Source organism: Phocoena sinus, chromosome 4 (assembly GCF_008692025.1).
Source record: "Phocoena sinus isolate mPhoSin1 chromosome 4, mPhoSin1.pri, whole genome shotgun sequence".
Lineage (NCBI taxonomy): Eukaryota > Metazoa > Chordata > Mammalia > Artiodactyla > Phocoenidae > Phocoena > Phocoena sinus.
The window spans coordinates 34674865-34699010 of NC_045766.1; the positions used below are offsets into that span (position 1 = coordinate 34674865).

At 37.6% G+C, this 24146-nt stretch overlaps 1 protein-coding gene across 9 annotated transcripts in view; it reads left to right on the top strand.

Annotated features, from left to right (window-relative positions):
- The window catches only part of MME (membrane metalloendopeptidase), a 272928-nt gene extending 249605 nt beyond the window's left edge, over nt 1-23323 (top strand). For 8 of the 9 annotated variants that reach the window (XM_032631059.1, XM_032631052.1, XM_032631053.1 and 5 more), the window contains exons 18-23: nt 4679-4798; nt 6512-6645; nt 6994-7059; nt 10023-10118; nt 10462-10538; nt 22128-23323. In XM_032631059.1, the coding sequence (XP_032486950.1) occupies nt 4679-4798; nt 6512-6645; nt 6994-7059; nt 10023-10118; nt 10462-10538; nt 22128-22227 (593 nt within the window). In that variant the 3' untranslated portion in view covers nt 22228-23323. The remainder of the gene's footprint in view (nt 1-4678; nt 4799-6511; nt 6646-6993; nt 7060-10022; nt 10119-10461; nt 10539-22127) is intronic. The other variant, XM_032631061.1, reaches the window with a different exon arrangement.
- Nucleotides 23324-24146: the final 823 nt, after the last annotated feature.

Genomic DNA, 24146 nt, shown 5'->3' on the forward strand with positions numbered 1-24146 from the left:
GCAAAGATATATTTTTTTCTCTTCCTGGGAATACTGCGACATCTTGAAACTCTCTCTTAAGTATCTCACAGATAGACCCATTTTTTCCCAAGGGTTTTTAGTATGTAGAAAGGCAACCAACGTGATTCAGTACTTCAGTGGGAGTATTCTAAACAAACAGTACAGCCAGCTTCTCCAGGTGTACTCAGTCCAGCCCTTCATTTCTCAGTGTAGTCAAGAATCAAGAGGGAAAATAAAATTTGATGACACTTTCCCCCGTTGCTTTTATTTTATTTTTATTTTATTTATTTATTTTTTTGGCCACGCCATGCAGCTTGTGGAATCTAAGTTCCCCGACAAGGGATTGAATCCAGGCCCTTGGCAGTGAAAGTTGTTGAGTCCTGACCACTGGACCACCAGGGAATTCCCCCCCACCCCCATTGCTTTTAAACCTAGGAAGTGTTAAATTAAGAAATCATCCACATTTTCTTCTAGTATTTTTATAGATTTTTATTTTTGGAGCAAATCTTTAGTCTATCTGGAGCTTATTTTGGTACATGAGATGAAAATGAATTATGATCAGAAAAGTTTGTCTTTATATAACAAATAGGTAATAATTAAGGCATGTGTACTAGGTTAAAGTCAGTTAGTTCGAAGTCTAGGGTAATACATCTCCCAGCTAGTGAAATGATTACCTAAACCTAGATCAGAGCCTGTTTAATGATCAACTCAGAACCTATGCAGTCTATCTTTGTTATGTATTCCTAGACACCATTAAGACCTTTTCTTAGAAGCTCCAGTATCTTGGGAGAGTCTTCACTTTGAAGACCTCTTGAGGTCTGTCAGTGTAAGATCTAGTTCATTGTAGACTTGGACAGAACAGGATAATTGACTTTTAATGGAATCCCAGGGCAAATTGAGGTGGCCTTGACTTGAATTCTGCATCAGGGCAGACTAAGGGATATTGCTTTATTTTAATCCAGCTCAGGATCCTATCAGACATGACACTGATTCATCCCCATAAGAAGAGCCATACAGACCTGTGGGACCATTCTGGCATGTTCATCCTTTCATTTCTTCTCTAGAGCAGGTCCACCCAGTTTAGGTCAAGATGGGCCTAGTTTGGCTTTGAATTACCCCATAGCCCTGAGGCTGGCTCAAAATTGGTCTGCCTCAGAGATTACCTGATCTGAGAAGACCTGGGAATGTTCTCATTTTGAATTTAATACACTGAAACCAAACAAGCATATAGCAAAAGGAAAAAGAAAGTAAAAGTGTGCTAACATTTCACAAAGTAGACAAATATCCTCTGAATAGTCAAGAAATGGCTGTGATAAACATTCTTAATATATAAGAAAGACCTTTTAAAGATACTCAAGATAAATTCATACGATGGAAATAAGAAATCCGAAAAATTGCTAACCTCTTTTCATACGCTTTTCATATGCTTATCTGCTAATAAAAGCAGTTCAGAGAAAGGGAAAGTGTCATGCAAGAGGAGAAATATTTGACATGTGTACGTTTTCTCCTTAACAATTCATTTAAATCTCCAGAGTGGGGATTGTCTTAACTAAAAACAATTGAAGATCCAGATCTGTATCTTTCTTCTTGATAAAAGTGTATTTGTGTGTCTATCTATACCTAGAGATATAACTTTTGCGGCACTGTCTTAATGAACTTGATATGATGTGCATTACAGAATTAGAATTGGTATAGAATAACATGTCTCATAAATGATCCTCCCACCTTCACACAAATACCCTAAGCTAGATCACATACAATTTCTAATGGGATTGGTCTTTTTACGTTATGGTGAAAAATAACTTGTTTTATTATTGTATAGGGAGTTATTCATATTAGTAATTTCTACTGTTTAATTCAATTCCCACCACTTTTGTCATAACTCATAGTTACTCCATGGAGCTTTAGGAATCTTTCATGCCGTTAGGAAAGCTGTGCTTGAAAGTTTTGTCAAATGTTTCTCGGTAAGTTTCAGACACCACTGAATCATCCTATTAAACTTTCAAGTCGTTTCCAAGGAAATGATCCAAGTCATTTGGGAAGTCTTACTACTGCTGCATTCTCCTTTTTCATTAACAAGAAATTTTTTTTTAATTTTAGGAAATTTATGGATTATTTAGTGTATTCAGTCTGGGTGATCTATGACTACCTTGACATAATTAAATTTTCTAAACTTGTCTTAGTCATTCTTAGGAGTCTTATTTTCAGACTTGAGAATTAAGAGTAAATGTTTCTGAACATATTGCTATTTCATTTAATATAAAAAACAATGTTTAATTTTTTCCACCAAAATTGAGTTTATCTGAATGCACTCTTGAGCTTTATATCAAAGATTCTAAAGTTGAATTGCTTGCAGCCTTAAAAAAATAAACCAGGGCAGTGAGGGGCTGGGGGGTGGGTAGAAACAGCCTTTTGTTTCATGGACCAATGACTTATTTAATTAACTAACTTGTTGACAATCACGAACATAAAAAACGCACAACTAAGCAGTTGGTTATTATCAAGAGTTGTGATGCCTACCAGTAACAGTGATAAGGCTAATGGGGAAAATCCTCATCATAGGCATTTAGCTGACAGAGTAAAAGGAGAAATCATAATTTGCAAAGTTGAATCTGAAGACTAGTATTTAATATGAGCCATAAAAATCTTATCACTTGCCTGAAGAATGGCATATCAGGGTATAATTAAAGCAGCAGGATCTTTACAGTTAATGTTTAGTCTTGATAGCACATTTCATAAGAGCATTTTATATAATGGATGGATTTTAATCAAAGTACATAGTGTGGGAGATAGTGTTCACTTTAAGTTAATAAAGTACTGCACATAATTTTTATACTTCAAGCTAAAAATAATTTCTTGGCACTGTTGATAGCTCAGGCAGCTACACGTGAGGTATAACGTTCATCAAAATTCTCCAAGGACAAAAGTATTTTTTTTTTGTAATTTTGAATGTTATGCCAACTTTCAAGATTTTTTTTAAAGATCTGGAGAGCACTTAAATTGCCCAGTGTATTTTAAAGTCTCCTCTGTAAATATCTAATATTTATCCCTGAAACCCTTGCAAGGTTATGTCATACTCACCCCACCTGAATGACAAAGAAACAACATTTGCTACTCTGTATTAACTAGGTCTTAAATTTCTTAAGGTCAGGGCCTTTCTCTTGTATTCTTGATATCCCATGTAGCAATGGCCCGGGGCTTTGCATGCATAGTAGGTGTTGAAACTAATGATTTTTTTTTTCGATTACAGAACATAATGCTTCAGTGGATACTAGAATTGTAGAACATGAAAGATACAATTACAAAACCATGGACGTTATGAGGGAAGGGGAGAGTATGGGGGAGGCGGAGAAATAGAAGACCATAGAGAAAAAGGCCAGTAAGAAGAGGCTGTATCTAGTTAGATTATCTAGATTATCTATCATGGCAATGATAAGCCATCAAAGGTGTTCTAGCAGAGGAGAAATAATGACTACAGTGACACTTTTATTGGCAGACAAGATAGGTTGGATTTAGGATAGATTGTAGTAGGGTGAGACTGGAAGTAAGAAGACCGATTAGGAAATTAAGTTGTTGAGGCAAGGAATGAGAGTGTGAACTAGGAAGGTGGCAGTAGGACTGATAGGAGGAGATAAACAGAAGAGATGCTACTGGAAAGAAGGTACATGGCCTGATCTTTTCCTAAATAGATCATATGAGACTTCGTAAAAGAAGGGAGACATCGAAGATTGACAGAAAAATGTTCAGTTTGGGTGACTGAGACCCTTCACATGCTATTAGCAGAAATAATAAAGTCAGAGTGATGGCTTCGAAGGGAAAATGATGAGTTTGATGTCTGACACATGAAATTTAAATAGTGTGAGACACCTAAGTGTAGAAAATTAGCAAGGTAAGACAGATGTCAGGGTAGACATAAAAATTACAGTTTATTTATTTGCAAAGTCTTTAGGACACCGTAGGAAGTTCATTCATTCATTCATCATCATTGATTATTCATTTATTCAACACGTTTCCTGAGCACCTGTTATGTTCCAGGCACCATCCAGTTTTAGGTGCTGGAGATAATGAACTGAGAATTCAAATGGACTCAAAAACAAGCACACACATATATGTACAAACAAATCTGTGCTCTCAATGAGCTAATATTTGAGGTGCCATGGGGACAGACAAGAAAAAGAAGGACCAAACAACCATAAATAGTCATACACGCCTTGATGAAAGTAAATAAGGGTGGTGTAATTGGGGGATACTTGCGATTGAGTGGCTCTGTTTATTTACTAAGCTATTGTAGATGGATAAAATGTTAGACACATTAAAAGTAATACTTCCATTATTAAGTAACTATTTCTCCCAAATATTTGCAGTTGGGGAAAAGACCTTCTGCATGAAGATGATGATTTTCCTTCGCTCTAAACTCCTTACAGTGGGGAAACAATCTTAATAGATGTTACAAAGTCAATTATGATTATAAATCACAGATGTGGTGCCACTCTGGGATGAACTCTTTACTGTCATCAACAATAAAAGACCTGCATTTGTTTCTATCACAGAAGATTTTTGTACACAATGAAGTGAAACTGACATACTGGAAAACAGCTTAGCAGGCAAGAAACCAACCCCAGGCCTGTCATCACAGAATAAAACCACAAGTAGTCTTAACTGTCTTCTTTCTTCATAGTCTTCCCAGCTGGCATTCTGCAGCCCCCGTTCTTCAGTGCCCAGCAGTCTAACTCATTGAACTATGGGGGCATCGGCATGGTCATAGGACACGAAATCACCCATGGCTTCGATGACAATGGTAAAGTGCAGCTGATGCTTTTCTTTGGCTAGTAAACCTCATTAAGAGTTATTATAATTTATCAATACAAAAACACATTTATTCATCAGCATATCATTGGTCTAATAATCACCACACTTTTAGTGTTCCTTTTAAATTGTTGCTTAAGAAGATCAGAATTTTCTAATAGTGAGGTTAGCAATGTGTGCTTTTTACTCTGACAGAATAAAACAAATATTCACATTGAGAAAACATTGTGATATTTGTCAACACCAATGATAATGTTTGGTCTTATTTCATGATTGTTTGTGTCTTATCTCTCTAGACTTTTAGAGGGCAGAGTCCACGTCTTAAAAATCAGATGTAAACTCAGAAAGTAAGGTGCCCACAGGACTTTTAACTGCTTGTGGTCAGAGACATATTTTTTGCTGGATCTTGCACCTACTACCTAGTTCAGGGCCTTGAAAACAGTAGGCAATTAAATGTTTACATGCTGCCCAAAATGCAAAATAGTTTTAGAAATCAAATTTGAGAGGAATAGAAGTAAGGATGTAAAATATGTAAAGAGGTAGTAGTTGAAGTTATAACAAAGATCGATTCACAAGTGGAAAGAAAATAACAAGAGAACAGTAGAGGGAAAATAATGAAGCCTTAATCCAACTTCAGAGAGACAGAGGAAGAAAAGGAGACAGGAGGACTTAACTAAGCTTCTGTTAACTCAAACTATACGACAAACTTCACAGGTAGGTATTAATACTATTTCCATTTTTCAAACAGAAAAATATAGATGCACATAAGACTTGCTCAAAATTACAAAACTGGAAATTGGTGGAACCAGGATGTGGGTTCAGGTAGCTTGTCTTTATAGCCCTTTTCTTATTCACTACATCATAGATAACTGTTTAAAAGATAATAAAATCAAGTATCAAACATATAACGTCTATAAATGCTGCTAAAGCTCAAAAGGGGAAAGATCAATGTAGTTAAGATTAGCAACGGGGAAGGGCTGGGCGGAAGGGATAGTTAGGGAGTTTGGGATTGACATGTACACACTGCTATATTTAAAATGGGTAACCAACAAGGACCTACTGTATAGCACAGGGAATTCTGCTCAATATCATGTAACAACCTAAATAGGAAACGAATTTGAAAAAGAATAGATACATGTATAACTGGATCACTTTGCTGTACACCTGAAACTATCACAACATTGTTAATCAACTATACTCCAATATAAAATAAAAAGTAAAAAAAAAAAAAATTAGCAAAAAAGCTCCAGGAGAAAAGGTGACTTTTTCTTTGTACTTGAAGTATAGCAAAACTATGAGTCTGCAATGTCTAATGAAGGGTTTGAGATATGAAATGAATGCCAGAGTGAAATATTGACATCTTTACAATCTCAAAACATCAAATTAAACAGATTTGGTTCAGGTGAAAACCATCCAACAGAAGCAAGTCATGATTTCAGGAGTGTTTGTCTGATGGCCTTGGCTGAGACATCAACAGCCAAGTGGGTGACATACCTGGATTAATGCTAAGGCATATCATCAAAGAGAGTCCCAGCAGCCGGGGTTTCATCAATTCTGGTTGAGAAAGCAGAACAGTTTATCTCATCATCTGTCCAGTTTAATGTTCTCTCACATACTGGTATTTCAGTCCTTGCACTTTGAATTAAAGATATCTTATTGCAATTGTAATAAGTTCCCATTTTAGTTAAATAAATATATATTCCAGGCAGAAACTTTAACAAGGATGGAGACCTCGTTGACTGGTGGACTCAACAGTCTGCAAATAATTTTAAAGACCAATCCCAATGCATGGTGTACCAGTATGGAAACTTCTCCTGGGACCTAGCAGGTGGACAGCATGTATGTCATCAGCATTCTCTTGAAAAGTTATATTCAATCTTAAGTGAATTATTGATGCTTTCTTTTTTTTTTTTTTTTTTTTTTTTTTTTGCGGTACGCGGGCCTACTCACTGTTGCGGCCTCTCCCGTTGCAGAGCACAAGCTCTGGACGTGCAGGCCCAGCGGCCATGGCTCACGGGCTTAGTTGCCCCGCGGCATGTGGGATCTTCCCGGACCGGGGCACGAACCCGTGTCCCCTGCATCGGCAGGCGGACTCTCAACCACTGCGCCACCAGGGAAGCCCTATTGATGCTTTCTTAACAATCCAAACATAGTTAAGGGTCTTTAAGTGTTTTTTTTTTTTAACAGCTCAATGGAATTAACACACTAGGAGAAAACATTGCTGATAATGGTGGTATTGGCCAAGCATACAGAGTGAGTAATATTTTCTCCCCCTTTTAGTGATTGGAGTGTATATTGATCATATTTAATCACTCATTTAAAGCCTTTTGCAAAAGACATATAATGTAAGCAATAAATGGATGGCAAGAAAATGGAAAATTCACAGAGAGAAAGGGGATTGTAAATATGCTAACCAGAAGGGGCAATACAGTTGATATGATTGAGCTGAATACCAGTCTCTAAGCTTTGAAGAAGCCAAGGAGAAAAGGAAACACAGAATATTTTAATGATAGAATTGAGATAAGCAAGTTCCACAGAGGAGGCGATATTTTTCTAAGAAATAACCTCTGAAATAGTTATTTTAGAAAAGATAGTATATAGAAAGGTTTATTTCAAAGTCATTGATTGATGTACTGAGCATGACCCTCAGTTTCATGGCAGATGAAGCAGTATTTGGGAACAATAATCAACATAAACCACAGGCATAATATTAAACTACAGTCCATTACAATGATAGTGAGGGACTGAAGTGATATGGTCCCAGCATGTGGCCTTGTAATGGTGTAAACCATTAGACTCAGAGGAGTGTATTGTTGGAGCATCCCTTAGAATCTCATTTGGACTTCCCTTCATTCTTAACATTCAGCGATACTTTCTGAGGGCTTTACTATGTGTTTGGCACTTGGTACTGGAGATCCAGCTTTGCACCCTCCATAAAATATGCCATTATTTGATGATTTGAACAAGGATTAAAGATGGTCTAGTGGATACTATGTGCACAAGAAAAAGTAGGGGTTTTCACAAAACAGTGGAGGAATAATGGTCTTGGAAGCAGCAAGGAGTGAGCATGATTTTGAGCTGTTTTCCCAATGCTGAGGTAGTCCACATGTGGGAGAAAAAACAGAGTCCACTTGAGAGGATACAGGGTACAAGGTGTCCACAGGATAGAATCAGGCTACTGACATGAAGATGGATGGAATATTCATTGGAGTGGGGGAGGATACAGGGTTATTTGTTCTCCATCAAGATGTTTGGGTTGGAGGGGAGGAGGAAATTATCAGAGCAATGCAGGAGAGTTGACTGGTGGGGCCTGTGACTTGGCAGTGACCCTGGATGATCAAAGTGTGAGGCTTGGGAAATTACTCTGGCTGCAGAGTTTCCAAAAGAATGAGTTCCAGCCAAGTCCTGGGAGATGGTAGATTACTGCTTCTTTGAATACTTGGAAATTTTTTTACTAGATGCCAGACATTGTGCATTTTACCTTTTTGGGTGGTGGATATTTTTGTTTTCCTCTAAATATTCTTGAGCTTTATTCTAGGATGCCATTAAATTCCTCAGAAATGGCTTGGTCCTTTTAGATCTTGCTTTTACAATTTGTTAGGCATGTCTGGGGTAGTGCTCAGTCTAGGGATAATTATTCTTCACTGCTGAGGCAAGAACCTACAGTGTGAATCTTTCGTTCTTGTCTTGTGTGATACCAGATGTTTTTATCTCTAATCCTTTTCTGTAGTTTCTTCCCGAGCCTTGGGGAGTTTGCTCACATGCATACTCAGGTACTCAGCTGAATACCCGAGGGGCCATTGATCTCTGAGAGTCTCTTTCTCTGCAGCTTTCTCCTCTTCGTTACCCTTTCCTTGGTGTCCCTGAATTCTCAGCACCTTCTCCTCACCCTCTCAAGGAGTCTGCCAGGCTCCCACTGGGGTTTCCTGCTCTATTTTGTAGCCTGGAAATGCTCAAGTCAAAAAGCTGGGGCAATCGTAAGGCTCCTCCTATTTGTTTACCATCTCCCAGAGATGACTTTCCTTTTTGCCTGATGTCTAGTGTCATGCAAACCATTGTTTAATATATTTTGTCTATCATTTGGTCGTTTCAGTGGGAGGGTAAATTCAGTCCCTGTCACTCCATCTTGCCTGGAAGTGGAAGGCATTGGGCCTTTTAAACTCTATGGTGATTCTAATACGCAACCAGATTGAGAATCACTGCTGTAAAAATTCAGCCTAAGTCTGGGTTAAGGGTACTTGCATGGAGATCCTCATGTAGAACAAGTACAGATTTATAATAATGAGGCAACTTACAATTGTACAAATATGTTATTATATATGAAATCCTGACTTGTAATGCTCCCTGCTAGATTATGAGCTCCCTAAGAGGAGTAGGCTCAAGTCTTTCCCATATCCCCAGCATCTTTGCACATTACAGACTCAATAAATCTATGTTGCTGGCAAGTAAGAAGAAAAGAAATATATCTTCTGTGTACCTAACATCACCCTTCTTTGTATTAAACTGAAACTAACACATCTCAGAAAGTCTGTTGTCAATCCTTTTCTTAAGTGTATTTAGTAGAGGAAAACTACATTTTTCAATAGTGTCTATAGATCCTTAAGAATTAAGAAAATTTCCTGATGTTCAAGTAATCTAAATTCCTTTTTCTTAATGTGACTGAGGTTCAATCTATTTTGCCCTGTCTTCAGGGGGCCATAATAATTGCACATCCTTATTCTTAGAATCATAGGGTGCTAGGCCTCTAAGGGCTGTTAAGAGACTCCCTTGACTTTTGTCAGGAATCACTCATATGAAGTCTGGTGTGAGTCTCCTTTGCTGAGAGTAGTAACCAGGCCAAGTACAGTAATTACAGACTCCATTGGCAATCTTTTCTTCCAACTGGCTAGACTCACCCATCTATATAACAACATTTAGATAAATTTTTCATCACTATTTAAGTCATCCATTCATTCAGCTAACATTTGCTGATCATCTGACATATGCTAGGCTTTTATCATCTGTTAGTCATTAATCTTGTTCTTTTCAGAGCATTTGTAAGTAAATACTAGTTTTCTTTCTAATCCATTAAATACTTGTAGGTTGCCATAACTAAATATATTATTATGGTGATTCTGATATAAAAGTTTAATTACTTGGTTACATGATCTTTGCATAGATTTATATATAAATTTGGAAATTATAAACATCATGTTTCTCTTTCATTAACTGCCTAGGCCTATCAAAATTATGTTAAAAAGCATGGTGAAGAAAAATTACTTCCTGGACTTGACCTAAATCACAAACAACTGTTCTTCTTGAATTTTGCCCAGGTATTGTATCTTTCTTGATTGATAGATATGAAAATCGTCTTGAGTTATAATTTCATAGTAAGTTAGATATTGCATACTGAGTTTTCTCATTTTAATCAATTGTGGCAGAGCATTTGATTGACTAACTTTCATTGTGTGTAACAGACCATCAGACCGTATTAATGATAATTATGTTCCTGGCTGCCTATTATTGAACATTATTTGAAGAGTAATTGGTTGAGGAATGCAGAATTCCAATTTAATTTTTACGATAGGAAGTTTGCTTTTCCTCCAGATTACCCAAACAAATAATCCTTGATGGAACCTAAGTATGCTGCTTTCTTTTTTCTATTTCTGTCCCTAGGTGTGGTGTGGGACCTATAGGCCAGAGTATGCAGTCAACTCCATTAAAACAGATGTGCACAGTCCAGGCAATTTTAGGTGCGTGGTTATGAATATCTGTTGAGGTGCTCCAATATTGGCTCCATTATTTCAAATTTGGAGGGTTTTTTCTAACTTGATGATTCTGTAAAATTTGGAAATCCAGTACTTTTCTTTTTCCTTCTTTTTTTTTTTCTTTTTTCTTTTTGAGGGTCTCAGAAAGGAGTAACAGAACACTTCAAGATAAATGTCATGTTTACACAAGCATAGCCGTGACTGCTGTTATCCTCAGAATATATGTGACCTAGGTCCAGTGCTTGATGAATTCCAACAAAGATGTCACCTCGGAAGAGTGGCTCTATTTAAAGCTAGAGAGACATTTCTAAGAGGTTGCAAAAGGCTTAGGCCTAGAACCAATGAGTAGCTGTTCCAAAGAAAGATTTCCATTCAACACAGAGAGAAACTTTCCAGTAATTAGAGGTCCCAACCTCTAATAACTTTGGAGCAAAGTTATCCCCAAAGCTCCAGGAGAGAGTACCATGAAGGAGAGGTCAGAGAACAATCTGCTAGGGATGCTGGAGAAAAATTCTGTGCAGAGTGGAAAGTTGAGTTATAAGATATCTAAAATCCATCCCAAATCAGAAAACCTAAGAGAATACTGGATTGAAAGAGAATCAAGCAACCAGCATTTGAATGTCACATTCTAGACCCCCAGGTATCTATTTTAGTACTGAATTCCTAATTCCTACCTCTTCCGCAGGCACTAAAATCTTCATCACTGATTCATTGATCAACAGCAGCACCTCTCAGGCATGAGTGTGTGAAAAACCAGTTAAAAATTTTGTAGGTTTGTTGGAAAACAGAGTTTGAGAGCAAAAGAAAACTAACGGGCCAATTTTAAAAGATCTTCCTAAAATAGATATGAACATACTGCCCAGATTATTCACTCCTGGGGAAAAAACTCATGCAATTGTGAAACAATAAAATAGCACATTTAAAATTAAAGAATTTTCTCAGCTTGTTCTAGTATCATCATCATCATCATTTGGTGTTTGCCTTAGCAGTTTTTTCAAAATTCATTCACTCAACAATTGATTATTGTACGCCTATTATATGTATAGTACAAGCTAAATTTAGTCTTGCTAGGATATACAAATGAGCTTCTTTTTTGGTAATGAGCAACGATAGTCCCTGGATCAATTGTCATTATGGTTTTGTAACTTTTAGTTTTAATTTTTCTTTTTAAAATTTTTCTTCCAGTTTTATTGAGATAATTAACATACAGCACTGTATAAGTTTAAGAGGTACAGCATAAGGGTTTGACTTGCATACATCATGAAGTGATTACCATAATAACTTTACTGAACATCCATCATCTCATATAGATACAAAATTAGACGAAAAAAGCATTTTTTCTTTGTAATGAGAACTCATAGGTTTTACTCTCTTAACTGTCATATATAACATACAGCAGTGTTAATTATATGTATCATGTATATTACATCCCTGGTACTTATTTATCTTATAACAGGAAGTTTGTACCTTAAGTTTGTACCTTTTGACTACCTTTATCCAATTCCCCTCCTCCCCACCTCCCACCTCTGGTAACCACAAATCTGATAGCGTTTTCTCTGAGTGTGTTTGTTTTTGAGTATAATTGACTTACAACACCATGTTAATTCCTGGTGTACAACAATGATTCAATAGCTTTAATTTTTTAAAGTTGTCTTTTTCCTTACTAAAGTTTCAGAGGTTAAGATCTAACAATCTGAGGATAACAGAGTATTTATAAGCTCACACAAATGACAATAACAATCTAATTTGTCAAAGCTCTGCCCTACATATCCTCATGAACCAAAACATATATCCATAAAAAGCCTAGGTGAATTTAAATAATATAGTACCTTCTACATCTGGCATCCTCAGAGAACAAGAGGTGGCACATTAATTTTTGACAGCTAACATTTGTCTCTTGAGTATTAACATTTTTATCTTAACCCGTGGATTAAAATTTCTCTGTTTAAAATAACTTTTCTAACTTCCTGCCTTATTAACACAGTATCCTGAAGAAAACCTAAGTTTTCTTTTTTTGATGACACAGACTTCTGTTATGACTATTACTTATAGTTTCACTATTTATTAGGTTAGTGAAAGCCTCAGAAGCTATAACATGTGGAGTTATTTATTCCTACGCTACAGAGCCATTAATGGTGATTTTCTTGACTTTTCAGTTTATTTTTTTATTAGAGTTTTTCTATTTGTTTGTCTCTTCCCTAGTTCTCTTTCTTGTTAAGGTATTGCCTGCATTCAACTGTGCCATTCTTCCATTCCAATTAGCTCAGAAAACGTATCATTATACTTTATGGTAAAAAATGAATGCAAGCTTTGAAGTAAGAAACCCTTGAGTTCCATCAATGGCTCTGCTGTTTATGAGCTATTCCTTAACCTCTGGGTCTCAATTTCTTGATATATAAAGTGAGGATTAAATTATCATGAGAGCTGCTAGGAGGATTAACGTTAATATATATGAAGTGCCTATTACATACATGTGTTTGAAAATTAGTACTTGAATTACTTTTACATGAGAGAGATACGAACAGGATAAGAGTTCCTATGAATAAAGTATATGGATTTTGCAACATTCCATGTTAGCTGACAGTTAAGGGCTTTTTTTTTTTCCCCTCATTTCTTATGTCTGCATAGCTCAAAATGTCAGTAACTGATCACTGGTTAAGTGATCATGTAGGTAAATATGTAATTGTTTTCTACCCCCAATTTTAAATTGAAAAAAGTATTTTATTAGAAACATGTAGAATTATTTGTAACTTTTATTTTCTTTGTTCTGGTCCAAAAGATGCCTCTTTGACCATTTTTCATTCATAATAAGAGAAGTATGTGTTGATTTTTTAAAAGGGTAAATGGAATGCCAACGTTTTGTCAAGGAAATTATTATTTTCTCTGGATGTAAAGGGATTTCCTTGGCAAAAGGTTGAGGTCACACTTAGTTTTGGAAACAGGCTGCTTCCTGGCTATACAAAGTAAAACACAGTTTTTTAAAGAACCTTAAAAACTAATAGACATTGAGTTGCTATTGAAAACTTGTGTATGGTGGTTTCTGTAGAAACATTTCTGAAACAAAGGGCGATTTTGTAACCTTATGCTTAAATAACCACAGTATCAAAAGCAAAAGGCAAAGTATAACTGTAAAGAATCTATAAAACCATATAAAGCTGAATCTATAAAACCATGTTAGGTCTAAGGTATGATTATTTTATTCTTCCTAACTGAAGTTTTTTGTACTTTAAAATGAACTTCTAAAACTTTAGTATTTAAAGCAAAGCCGTTTCCTTATGATATTCTAGAAATTTAAATGACTTCATTTTGGAAATCCAGCTTCTGTTAGCTGTCTACAGTCACTTCAGGGAACGGTTGTTATGATAATATTTACTATATGATCTATAAATGTGTTTCCAAAGTTATTCAGATATAATATTTCTTTTTTTAACATCTTTATTGAAGTATAATTGCTTTACAGTGGTGTGTTAGTTTCTGCTTTATAACAAGTGAATCAGCTGTACATATACATGTATCCCCATATCTCCTCCCTCTTGCGTCTCCCTCCCACCCTCCCTATCCCACCCCTCTAGGTGGTCACAAAGCACCGAGCTGATCTCCCTGTGCTATGCGGCTGCTTCCCACTAGCTAGCTATTTTACATTTGGTAGTGTATATATGTCCATGCCACTCTCTCACTTCATCCCATCTTACCCTTACCCTTCCCCCTCCCCACGTCCTCAAGTCCATTCTCTACATCTGCGTCTTTATTCCTTTACGGCCCCAGGTTCCTCATAACCATTTTTTTTTATTCCATATATATGTGTTAGCATACAGTATTTGTTTTTCTCTTTCTGACTTACTTCACTCTGTAGGACAGACTCTAGGTCCATCCACCTCACTACAAATAACTCAATTTCATTTCTTTTTTTTTTTTTTGGTACGCGGGCTCCTCACTGTTGTGGCCTCTCCCGTTGCGGAGCACAGACTCCGGACGCGCAGGCTCAGCGGCCACGGCCCACGGCCCCAGCCGCTCCGCGGCATGTGGGATCTTCCCAGACCGGGACACGAACCCACGTCTCCCGCATCAGCAGGCGGACTCTTAACCACTGCGCCACCAGGGAAGCCCTCATTTCTTTTTATGGCTGAGTAATATTCCATTGTATATATGTGCCACATCTTCTTTATCCATTCATCTGTCGATGGACACTTAGGTTGCTTCCATGTCCTGGCTGTTGTAAATAGAGCTGCAATGAACACTGTGGTACATGACACTTTTTTTTTTAATAATGATAAGTAAAATTTATTGAAAACTTAGCATGTACAAAACACTACGCTTTTCACACATTGTGTCTTTGTGCCTGCATAGTAGTATTTTTTTTTTTTTTTTTACATCTTTCTTGGAGTATAATTGCTTTTCAATGGTGTGTTAGTTTCTGCTTTATAACAAAGTGGGTCAGTTATACATATACATATGTTCCCATATCTCTTCCCTCTTGCGTCTCCCTCCCTCCCACCCTCCCTATCCCACCCCTCTAGGTGGTCACAAAGCACCGAGCTGATCTCCCTGTGCTATGCGGCTGCTTCCCACTAGCTATCTGTTTTACATTTGGTAGTGTATATATGTCCATGCCACTCTCTCACTTTGTCACAGCTTACCCTTCCCCATCCCCACATCCTCAAGTCCATTCTCTACATCTGCGTCTTTATTCCTTTACAGCCCCAGGTTCCTCATAACCATTTTTTTAAATTCCATATATATGTGTTAGCATACAGTATTTGTTTTTCTCTTTCTGACTTACTTCACTCTGTAGGACAGACTCTAGGTCCATCCACCTCACTACAAGTAACTCAATTTCATTTCTTTTTATGGCTGAGTAATATTCCATTGTATATATGTGGCACATCTTCTTTATCCATTCATCTGTTGATGGACACTTAGGTTGCTTCCATGTTCTGGCTATTGTAAATAGAGCTGCAATGAACATTGTGGCACATGACTCTTTTTTTTTTTTTAATATGTGGTCTTAATTAATTAATTATTTTTGGCTGTGTTGGGTCTTCGTTTCTGTGCGAGGGCTTTCTCTAGTTGCAGCAAGTGGGGGTCACTCTTCATCGCAGTATGCGGGTCTCTCACTATCGCGGCCTCTCTTGTTGCAGAGCACAGACTCCAGAGGCACAGGCTCAGTAGTTGTGGCTCACGGGCATAGTTGCTCCGCAGCATGTGGGATCTTCCCAGACCAGGGCTCGAACCCGTGTCCCCTGCATTGGCAGGCAGATTCTCAACCACTGCGTCACCAGGGCAGCCCACATGACTCTTTTTGAATTATGGTTTTCTCAGGGCATATGACCAGTAGTGGGATTGCTGGGTGGTATGGTAGTTCTATTTGTAGTTTTCTAAGGAACCTCCATACTGTTCTCCATAGTGGCTGTATCAATGTACATTCCCACCAACAGTGCAAGAGGGTTCCCTTTTCTCCACACCCTCTCCAGCATTTATTGTTTCTAGATTTTTTGATGATGGCCATTCTGACTGGTGTGAAGTGATACCTCATTGTAGTTTTGACTTGCATTTCTCTAATGATTAGTGGTGTTGAGCATTCTTTCATGGGTTTGTTGGCCATCTGTATATCTTCTTTGGAAAAATGTCTGTTTAGGTCTTCTGCCCATTTTTGGATTTGGTTGTCTGTTTTTTTGATATTGAGCTGCATGAGCTGCTTGTAAATTTTGGAAATTAGTTCTCTGTCAGTTGCTTCATTTGCAAATATTTTCTACCATTCTGTAGGTTGTCTTTTCATTTTGTTTATGGTTTCCTTTGCTGTGCAAAAGCTTTTAAGTTTCATTAGGTTCCATTTGTTTATTTTTGTTTTTATTTCTGTTTCTCTAGGAGGTGAGTCAAAAAGGATCTTGCTGTGATTTATGTCATAGAGTGTTCTGCCTATGTTTTCCTCTAAGAGTTTGATAGTGTCTGGCCTTACATTTAGGTCTTTAATCCATTTTGAGTTTATTTTTGTGTATGGTGTTAGGGAGTGTTCTAATTTCATTCTTTTACATGTAGCTGTCCAATTTTCCCAGCACCACTTATTGAAGAGACTATCTTTTCTCCATTGTATATTCTTGCCTCCTTTATCAAGAATAAGGTGACCATAGGTGTGTGGGTTTATCTCTGGGCTTTCTATCCTGTTTCCTTCATCTATCTTTCTGTTTTTGTGCCAGTACCATACTGTCTTGAGTACTGTAGCTTTGTAGTATAGTCTGAAGTCCGGGATCCTGATTCCTCCAGCTCCGTTTTTCTTCCTCAAGATTGCTTTGGCTATCTGGGGTCCTTTGTGTTTCCATACAAGTTGTGAAATTTTTTGTTCTAGTTCTGTGAAAAATACCATTGGTAGTTTGATAGGGATTGCATTGAATCTGTAGATTGCTTTGGATTGTATAGTCATTTTCACAATGTTGCTTCTTCCAATCCAAGAACATGGCACATCTCTCCATCTGTTTGTATCATCTTTAGTTTCCTTCATCAGGGTCTTACAGTTTTCTGCATACAGGTCTTTTGTCTCCTTAGGTAGGCTTATTCCTAGGTATTTTATTCTTTTTGTTGCAGTGGTAAATGGGAGTGTTTCCTTAATTTCTCTTTCAGATTTTTCATCATTAGTGTATAGGAATGCCAGAGATTTCTGTGCATTAATTTTGTATCCTGCTACTTTACCAAATTCATTGATTAGTTCTAGGAGTTTTCTGGTAGCATGTTTAGGATTCTCTATGTATAGTATCATGTCATCTGCAAGCAGTGACAGCTTAACTTCTTCTTTACCGATTTGTATTGCTTTTATTTCTTTTTCTTCTCTGATTGCTGTGGCTAAAACTTCCAAAAGTATGTTGAATAATAGTGGTGAGAGTGGACAACCTTGTCTTGTTCCTGATCTTAGAGGAAATGGTTTCAGCTTTTCACCATTGAGAATGATGTTGGCTGTGGGCTTGTCATATACGGCCTTTATTATGTTGAGGTAATTTCCCTCTATGCCTGCTTTCTGGAGGGTTCTTATCATAAATGGGTGTTGAATTTTGTCAAAAGATTTTTCTGCATCTATTGAGATGATCATATGGTTTTTCTCCGTCAGTTTGTTAATATGGTGTATCCCTGACTGATTTGCATATATTGAAGAATCCTTGCATTCCTGGGATAAACCCCACTTGATCATGGTGTATAGATATAATATTTCTGTATAAGATATAAGGGTCTGATCACTTTTTTAAATAAATAAATTTATTTATTTTTATTTTTGGCTGCGTTGGGTCTTTGTTGCTATGTGCAGGCTTTCTCTAGTTGTGCAGGCTTTCTCTAGTTGTGGCAAGTGGGGGCTACTCTTCGTTGCAGTGCGCGGGCTGTTCTTCGTTGCGGTGTGCAGGCTTCTCATCATGCTGGCTTCTCTTGTTGCGGAGCACAAGCTGTACACACGCGGTCTTCCATAGTTGTGTCATGAGGGCTCAGTAGCTGTGGCTCATGGGCTCTAGAGTGTAGGCTCAGTAGTTGTGGCGCACAGGCTTAGTTGCTCTGCCGCATGTGGGATCTTCCTGGCCTAGGGTTCGAACCCATGTCTCCTGCCTTGGCAGGCAGATTCTTATCCACTGCACCACCAGGGAAGTCACTGGTAATTTTTTAAAGTAAGTCCTAATAGACAAAGTGATATCAATGTCTGCTACCTAAATAGGATGGTGCTAATTTAGATACCTATATTGCTTGAGATCATCTTCCAGTCAGAATAAAGGACACTTTATAGAACCTACGCCACTAATAATGCTAGAAATGTTTTCCACAGCTTAATATCCAATACTTTAAAAATATATTCTTTCTAGTGTTTTATTTAGACATTTTAAAGTAATATGGCTATTTTGTTCCTTATTAGTCTATGATTTAGCATGCCTAAGCTAAACCCTCTTTGAAATACTGATATTTCCTCCATTTACCTTAAATATTAACATTGGTTTCTGACATTTTATAAATGGTGTGGATCTTGGTGGGCCTTGAAGAATTTCTATTAGCACTTATTAATCTTTAGCCCATACCTGGGAATCTATTCAGGCATTTATTTCTTCATGAATTTATAGAGGAACATGTGTAGACCAATGTGACCTTACTTTAAAAGAATCCTGAACATCAGTTAATGATAAAAATTGGACAGTTTACTCATGAATGAAGCTGGTTAACCTTGTAGCCTAGTTGTTTATTTAAGAGACGTAGCAAAAGATTGTCAGAGAACTCATTAATTGTAAAATGCTCATTCAGTAATGAAAAAGAAAAAAAAAACAGTTAAATTCAAGCAGGAGTAGTCAGATATAAGTTCATTGTTGGTTACATGATGTTCAGCTCCACATATCTTAGGTATTTTCAATACAAGTGATTATTTGCCATGGGAATAAATAGCAGTAGTATGATAAAACAGCAGCAGTATATATTTTATATATTAAAGTAAAAATTTCAAGTAACTTACTCTAGGAAATAATCAGTAAAAACTTTTATTATATTCTGTTATTATAAACACAACACAAAAACTACATAGTTTTCATATAGCATGAAATTCATTTTTAAATGAATGAAGGGATTCACTTTAGTAATGTATCCACATTTTGAAATAGATTATGTCATCCATCCAAAGATTTGATGTTATAAACAATGAAACACTAATTAGAGTCCTAGGAAAATAAGTGAAGCCTTGGTACGTTGTTGACCTAATTATTCAGAATCATATTATCTAAATGGAAGTTTTTGGATGGAAAGAGAGGAGCTGGAATGGAGACAGAGGGCTGAGTGTGCATTAGTTTGGGTGTTGCTGCATGGCCAAATCCCAATGGTGTCTTGTGAAGACTTTCTTGTTTTAAGGTTTGTGTTTTTTTTTTTAATTTCTTTAATATTTTTAAGAGAAATGCAGAATTAAGTCTTGGGTTTGGACATTTTTACTGAAGTACTTATCTCCATACGGTGATATCTAAGACAACAATCCCTTGAAAAAATGTTAATAAAGTAAAAAACAAAAGAAAAAGCAGCTCTTTCAGCCAACGACCCTCAAATGCTTACCCTGTCCATCAGGGAGCTTGCTCCCCAGCTAGAGGAACAGTCAGACCACCAGAATACTGTCCCTCAGCCAGTGTATAGGGCTTCCTAATGTAGGAAGAGGATCAGATTAAATGAATCAAAGCACCACTGTAACTCAGAGTCTGTGAGCCTAGAACCTTAAAGTTACTAATATAAATCCCCGATGTCTAAAATCTTTATATTCTTACATATATGATCACTTTGACCATGTATCAAGTGAACTTGTTCGAACTTTCAGGTGTAAGAAATGACATATTATTATTATTATTAATCAAATTAATTCAAACTCTAGGCTCCCACCCGAAGCCAAGAGGTGAGAAATTTAATTTCAGTCATTTTCAGTGTACTCCTTTCTAGGGTTATACTGGAATCCAAAGGCATCTCATGAGCCTAGAAATTAGGGAATAACCTCCTTTCCCAGCCTGCGATGGGTGCTGACATCCTTGCAGTCTGATCGCCCTATCTGAAGTCGGGTGGCTCCATTTCCTTCCATTGGTCACGGTCAAGGGAGGCAAGAACTGCCCCTCTGGACGTTCAGCCTCCTCGACAGCCACGTACCATCCTATCAGAAGTCCTCTCGGGGCCCTGCTCACAGTGACAGGCACGTCCTTGTCATTCATATAACCTGCCTTTACTGGGCCCCTCTTCAGTCTTGGGGAGGCCAGTCTTCTCCCTCTCCAGCCAGTGGACGAATAGATGTAAATTCTTCTGCTCTACCCTCCCCAACTTCAACCCCCAGCCCTTCATACCAGAGAGATTCCTTTCCATCTTTAAGACTCCTCTAGGAGTCCTCAAAAACATACAACCAAAAAAGTTTTCCTCCCTGAAGGATAGTGGGGTTTGAGAAATAGCTGATGTGGTGATGGATGACACAGTAGGAAGGAGAACTTTTAGAAATTCGACGTGGACTGGAGATAGGGAAAGGAAATGCTTTCTTCCTCTCTCTGGTTGGTCCACAGTAGCAAATAAACCAAAAACACTGAGCAGTATTTTTCTTCGTAATGCCCTGTTACTCTCTGCATATAATCACCATGGCCAGGTGACGGGCTCATTCATTATTTCCGGAGTCCTGCAATAAGCAAAGCACTGTGCTGGTCTTTGGCAGTGCAGCCGGGAACAAGGTATACACAGTATTTTGTCCTCATGGAGATTATAGTGTAGAGAGTATGTCGGGAAGTAAAGAAGGAGAGAAAAGTCATTGCACATCGTGATAAGTGCTGTGACAGGCTAGCACAGGTGGGAGAGACTCACGTGGACTGTATTCCAAGAAGACCTCTGAGGAGGTGTGTTGAAGCAGCGGCATGAAGGCTGAGAAGGAGTTAGCCGTGTAGGCACTAGGGAGTAACTTTGCAGGCAGTGTGGTTGGCAGGAACAGCAGGTCCAGAAGAGGACAAGAGCTTGGCGAGTTTGCATAATGGAAAGTGAGTCTGTGTAGTTTGAGCTTCATGAGGAACCGGAGGAGAGACAGACCATGAGGAGGCCTGGAAGGTAGGCTGGAGCCATAAGGATGCTGGGGACCGTGGAGAGGAGTTTGAATATCCTTCAAGCCCCTGGAGGGTTTTAAGTAAGAGAATGACTGAACTTGATTTAAATTTTAAAGCTCACTCTGACTGCTGTGTGGAGAAGGGGTCAGAGGGGAGAGAAACGCTAGGATGTATACATGTCCACACATCTACCATGTAGGGAGATCTCAGTAAGCCCAAGGTGGCTGAGATGGGATGGTCCCAGTGGGAAGAGAAGGGAAGGAGCTGGTTCAGGGTTGATGGGAAAACATCACCTCTGCATCACTGTACTGACCTGTCTGTCCCTCAAATGCTGCTTGGTGCCAGTAGTGGGCTGGACAGTGTTGTTTTTGCCTATTGGGGTTAGAGTTAAGAGGAAATTGACATGTTGCCAGCCCTTTCAGGCTGAATCCAGTTTCTGATATCTATGGGGTTCTTTTGGGAAAAAAGAAAATAATTGTTATCTTCCCTATTAAATATCTATTTAAAGTCTATTATATTGAAAGTTATTGTGTGAGGCCTTTCAAGATACAGTAAGAAATAATAATTTTATTCTTTAACCAAATTCTTAAAATAACTGCAATTCCAAATATGAATTATTCACTTGTCTTACAAACACATATAGAGTGTTTATAAATTGACTCCCCCTACCAAGCCTAAGATGCAGGTAATATTATTATATGCATTCTACTGAAAAGGAAACTGAGGCACAGAGAAGCTAAATAAATACGACTCATAACCAGGATTCAAACCATGCCATCTGTCTTCAAAATCTGCTTTTAACTCCTGTAGTTTGCTACCTCTCCATTTAAACATTCTGTTAATGAAAAGGAAAGGGCTCATTCTACCAGTTGTTTTTTTGTTTGTTTTCTTTTTAAATTTCCTTTTAAACTGAAAGTTCCAAACCTACACAGCTGGCCTACATAAAAAAAGTTCTGTAGAGCTCCTGCATGGTATGGACATGAGTATCAAATGCTGATGGTGACTTTTGTTTGTTTCACAGGATTATTGGGACTTTGCAGAACTCTCCTGAGTTTTCAGAAGCCTTTCATTGCCACAAGAACTCGTACATGAATCCAGAAAAGAAATGCAGGGTTTGGTAATCTTCAGAAGAAGCGGTGCAGTCCTTGGCTAGACTTGCCCACATCACAGAAATGGGGAACTCTATCTGAGAGAAAAAGGACCAGAGAGGTCACTGATTACGTGGAAGTAGTTCACGGGGATGAGAGCAATAAAAATGAAGCTAGGTTACTCTGGAAAAATGTGGAGGGAGGAGAGGTCTAATGCCTATCAAATCAATCACTTCTCACTGTATAAATAATGCTTAATCTCTAAAGAGAATATTGCCATTCATTGCTGTTTCTCATATGATCTGCCAGTTTGATGTTTTCTCTTGATGTAGACCGGCATTTCTAATCACAGGGAAAAAGAAGAGGTGGAAGAATTCAGTTGGCACCAAAAGCACAGCAGTGACGTGAGAGTTAAAAAACCTGTTGCCAATGTACTTATTTTTTCTTTTATTTGCAAAATTTATGCTCCTTCAAAACTCTTCCAAAGAATTCTTATACATATTGGGGCCTTGGCCCTTAAAGTAGTTTTAATCTAATTTTGCCAGTCATCAGTTACTCATTCTGAAAGCATTGTATTTTAAGTACTCCTAGGGCAAAAATGAGTGTCTAAAACTGTTTTTTGCTTTGACTGATAATGAGATTCTTGAGGCTCCCTGCAGTTTTCTAAGCAATTTCTTGTTCTCTCTCTCTCAAAACTTGGTCTTTTTAAGAGATTTGTAGTAATGTGTAAATAATAATTTTTATATTTAATTATTAACTACACTTATGACTAAGGAATTGTTATTATAGGTAATCATTGAATATTGAAGCTTCAGACCAAGATAAATAGTTATGAACCAAGATCTGTAAAGTGATGTACAGATGAAGATTTGAGACTTTTTAAACTTATAAATCATATTGATGAAAAGCTTTAAGCACAAACTTTGGGTTAAAAATTGCCATTGGACAGTGGTCTAAAGATACTTAAGAGTTGTGGTTTACAAGCAGGATTTTCAGGATTAAATCTGTCCCTGAAGGTGGCCATGATAAAAGGGCAAAACTGCATCTATGTAGCTCTGCATCTCCTTATCTTTTCAGGTTTGTCATCTGATGGAAATATTTTGATAATAAATTGAAATTGTGAACCCATTACTCACTAAGCTTATTGTGCCAGCCATCTAGTTTTGGAAAGCGCATTTCTGGATAGAAATGAGAGGCTTCTACACATCCAATGGACTTGCTTCTAAAATTCTAACTCACCTAGAGTTCTGGGAGGGGGAGGTCTAGTCCCTGATAGCAACTCAGCTCTCAAGGCTTTTATGTTCTGTTTTCCTGTCCTGTTTGCAAGTTTAGTTCGTTTCATTACTTGATTAATATTTTACAAAAGGAGTCCAAAATCCTTATTTTTCCTAACAAAGCATGAAAATGAAGGAACATCCAAAATATGAGTGTTGGTTTTCCTGCCTCTTGAAAAATGTCCATTTACATGTTTTTTTAAAATGGTGTTAAAATATAACATATATACCAAAATTTAAAAACATAAGTGTACAGCTCAATGAACTTTCTCCCACTGAACATGTCCCTGTAACCAGGACTTCTGAGAATCAGAACATTGCTAGCGCCATAGAAGCCCCTTCTCCCAACTATCACTTCACTCTTCCAAGGACAACTACTGTCCTGACTTCTAATATCATCCATTAGTTTTGCCTGTTTTTGTCTTTTATGTAAAGAGAATCATTCAGCGTGTATTCTTTTGCGTCTGGCTTCTTTCACTCAGCTTTCCGTTTGTGAGATTCATCTGTATTGTTGCATGTGATTGTGGATTCTTTGTTCTCATTGCTGAACACTATTCTGTTGTGTGTGACTATACTACAATTCATCCCTTCCATTGTTGATCCACTTGAGGAGTTTCCAGTTTGGGGCTGTTACAAATAGTGCAATTATGAACATCCTTGTGTATTATCATCTTTATG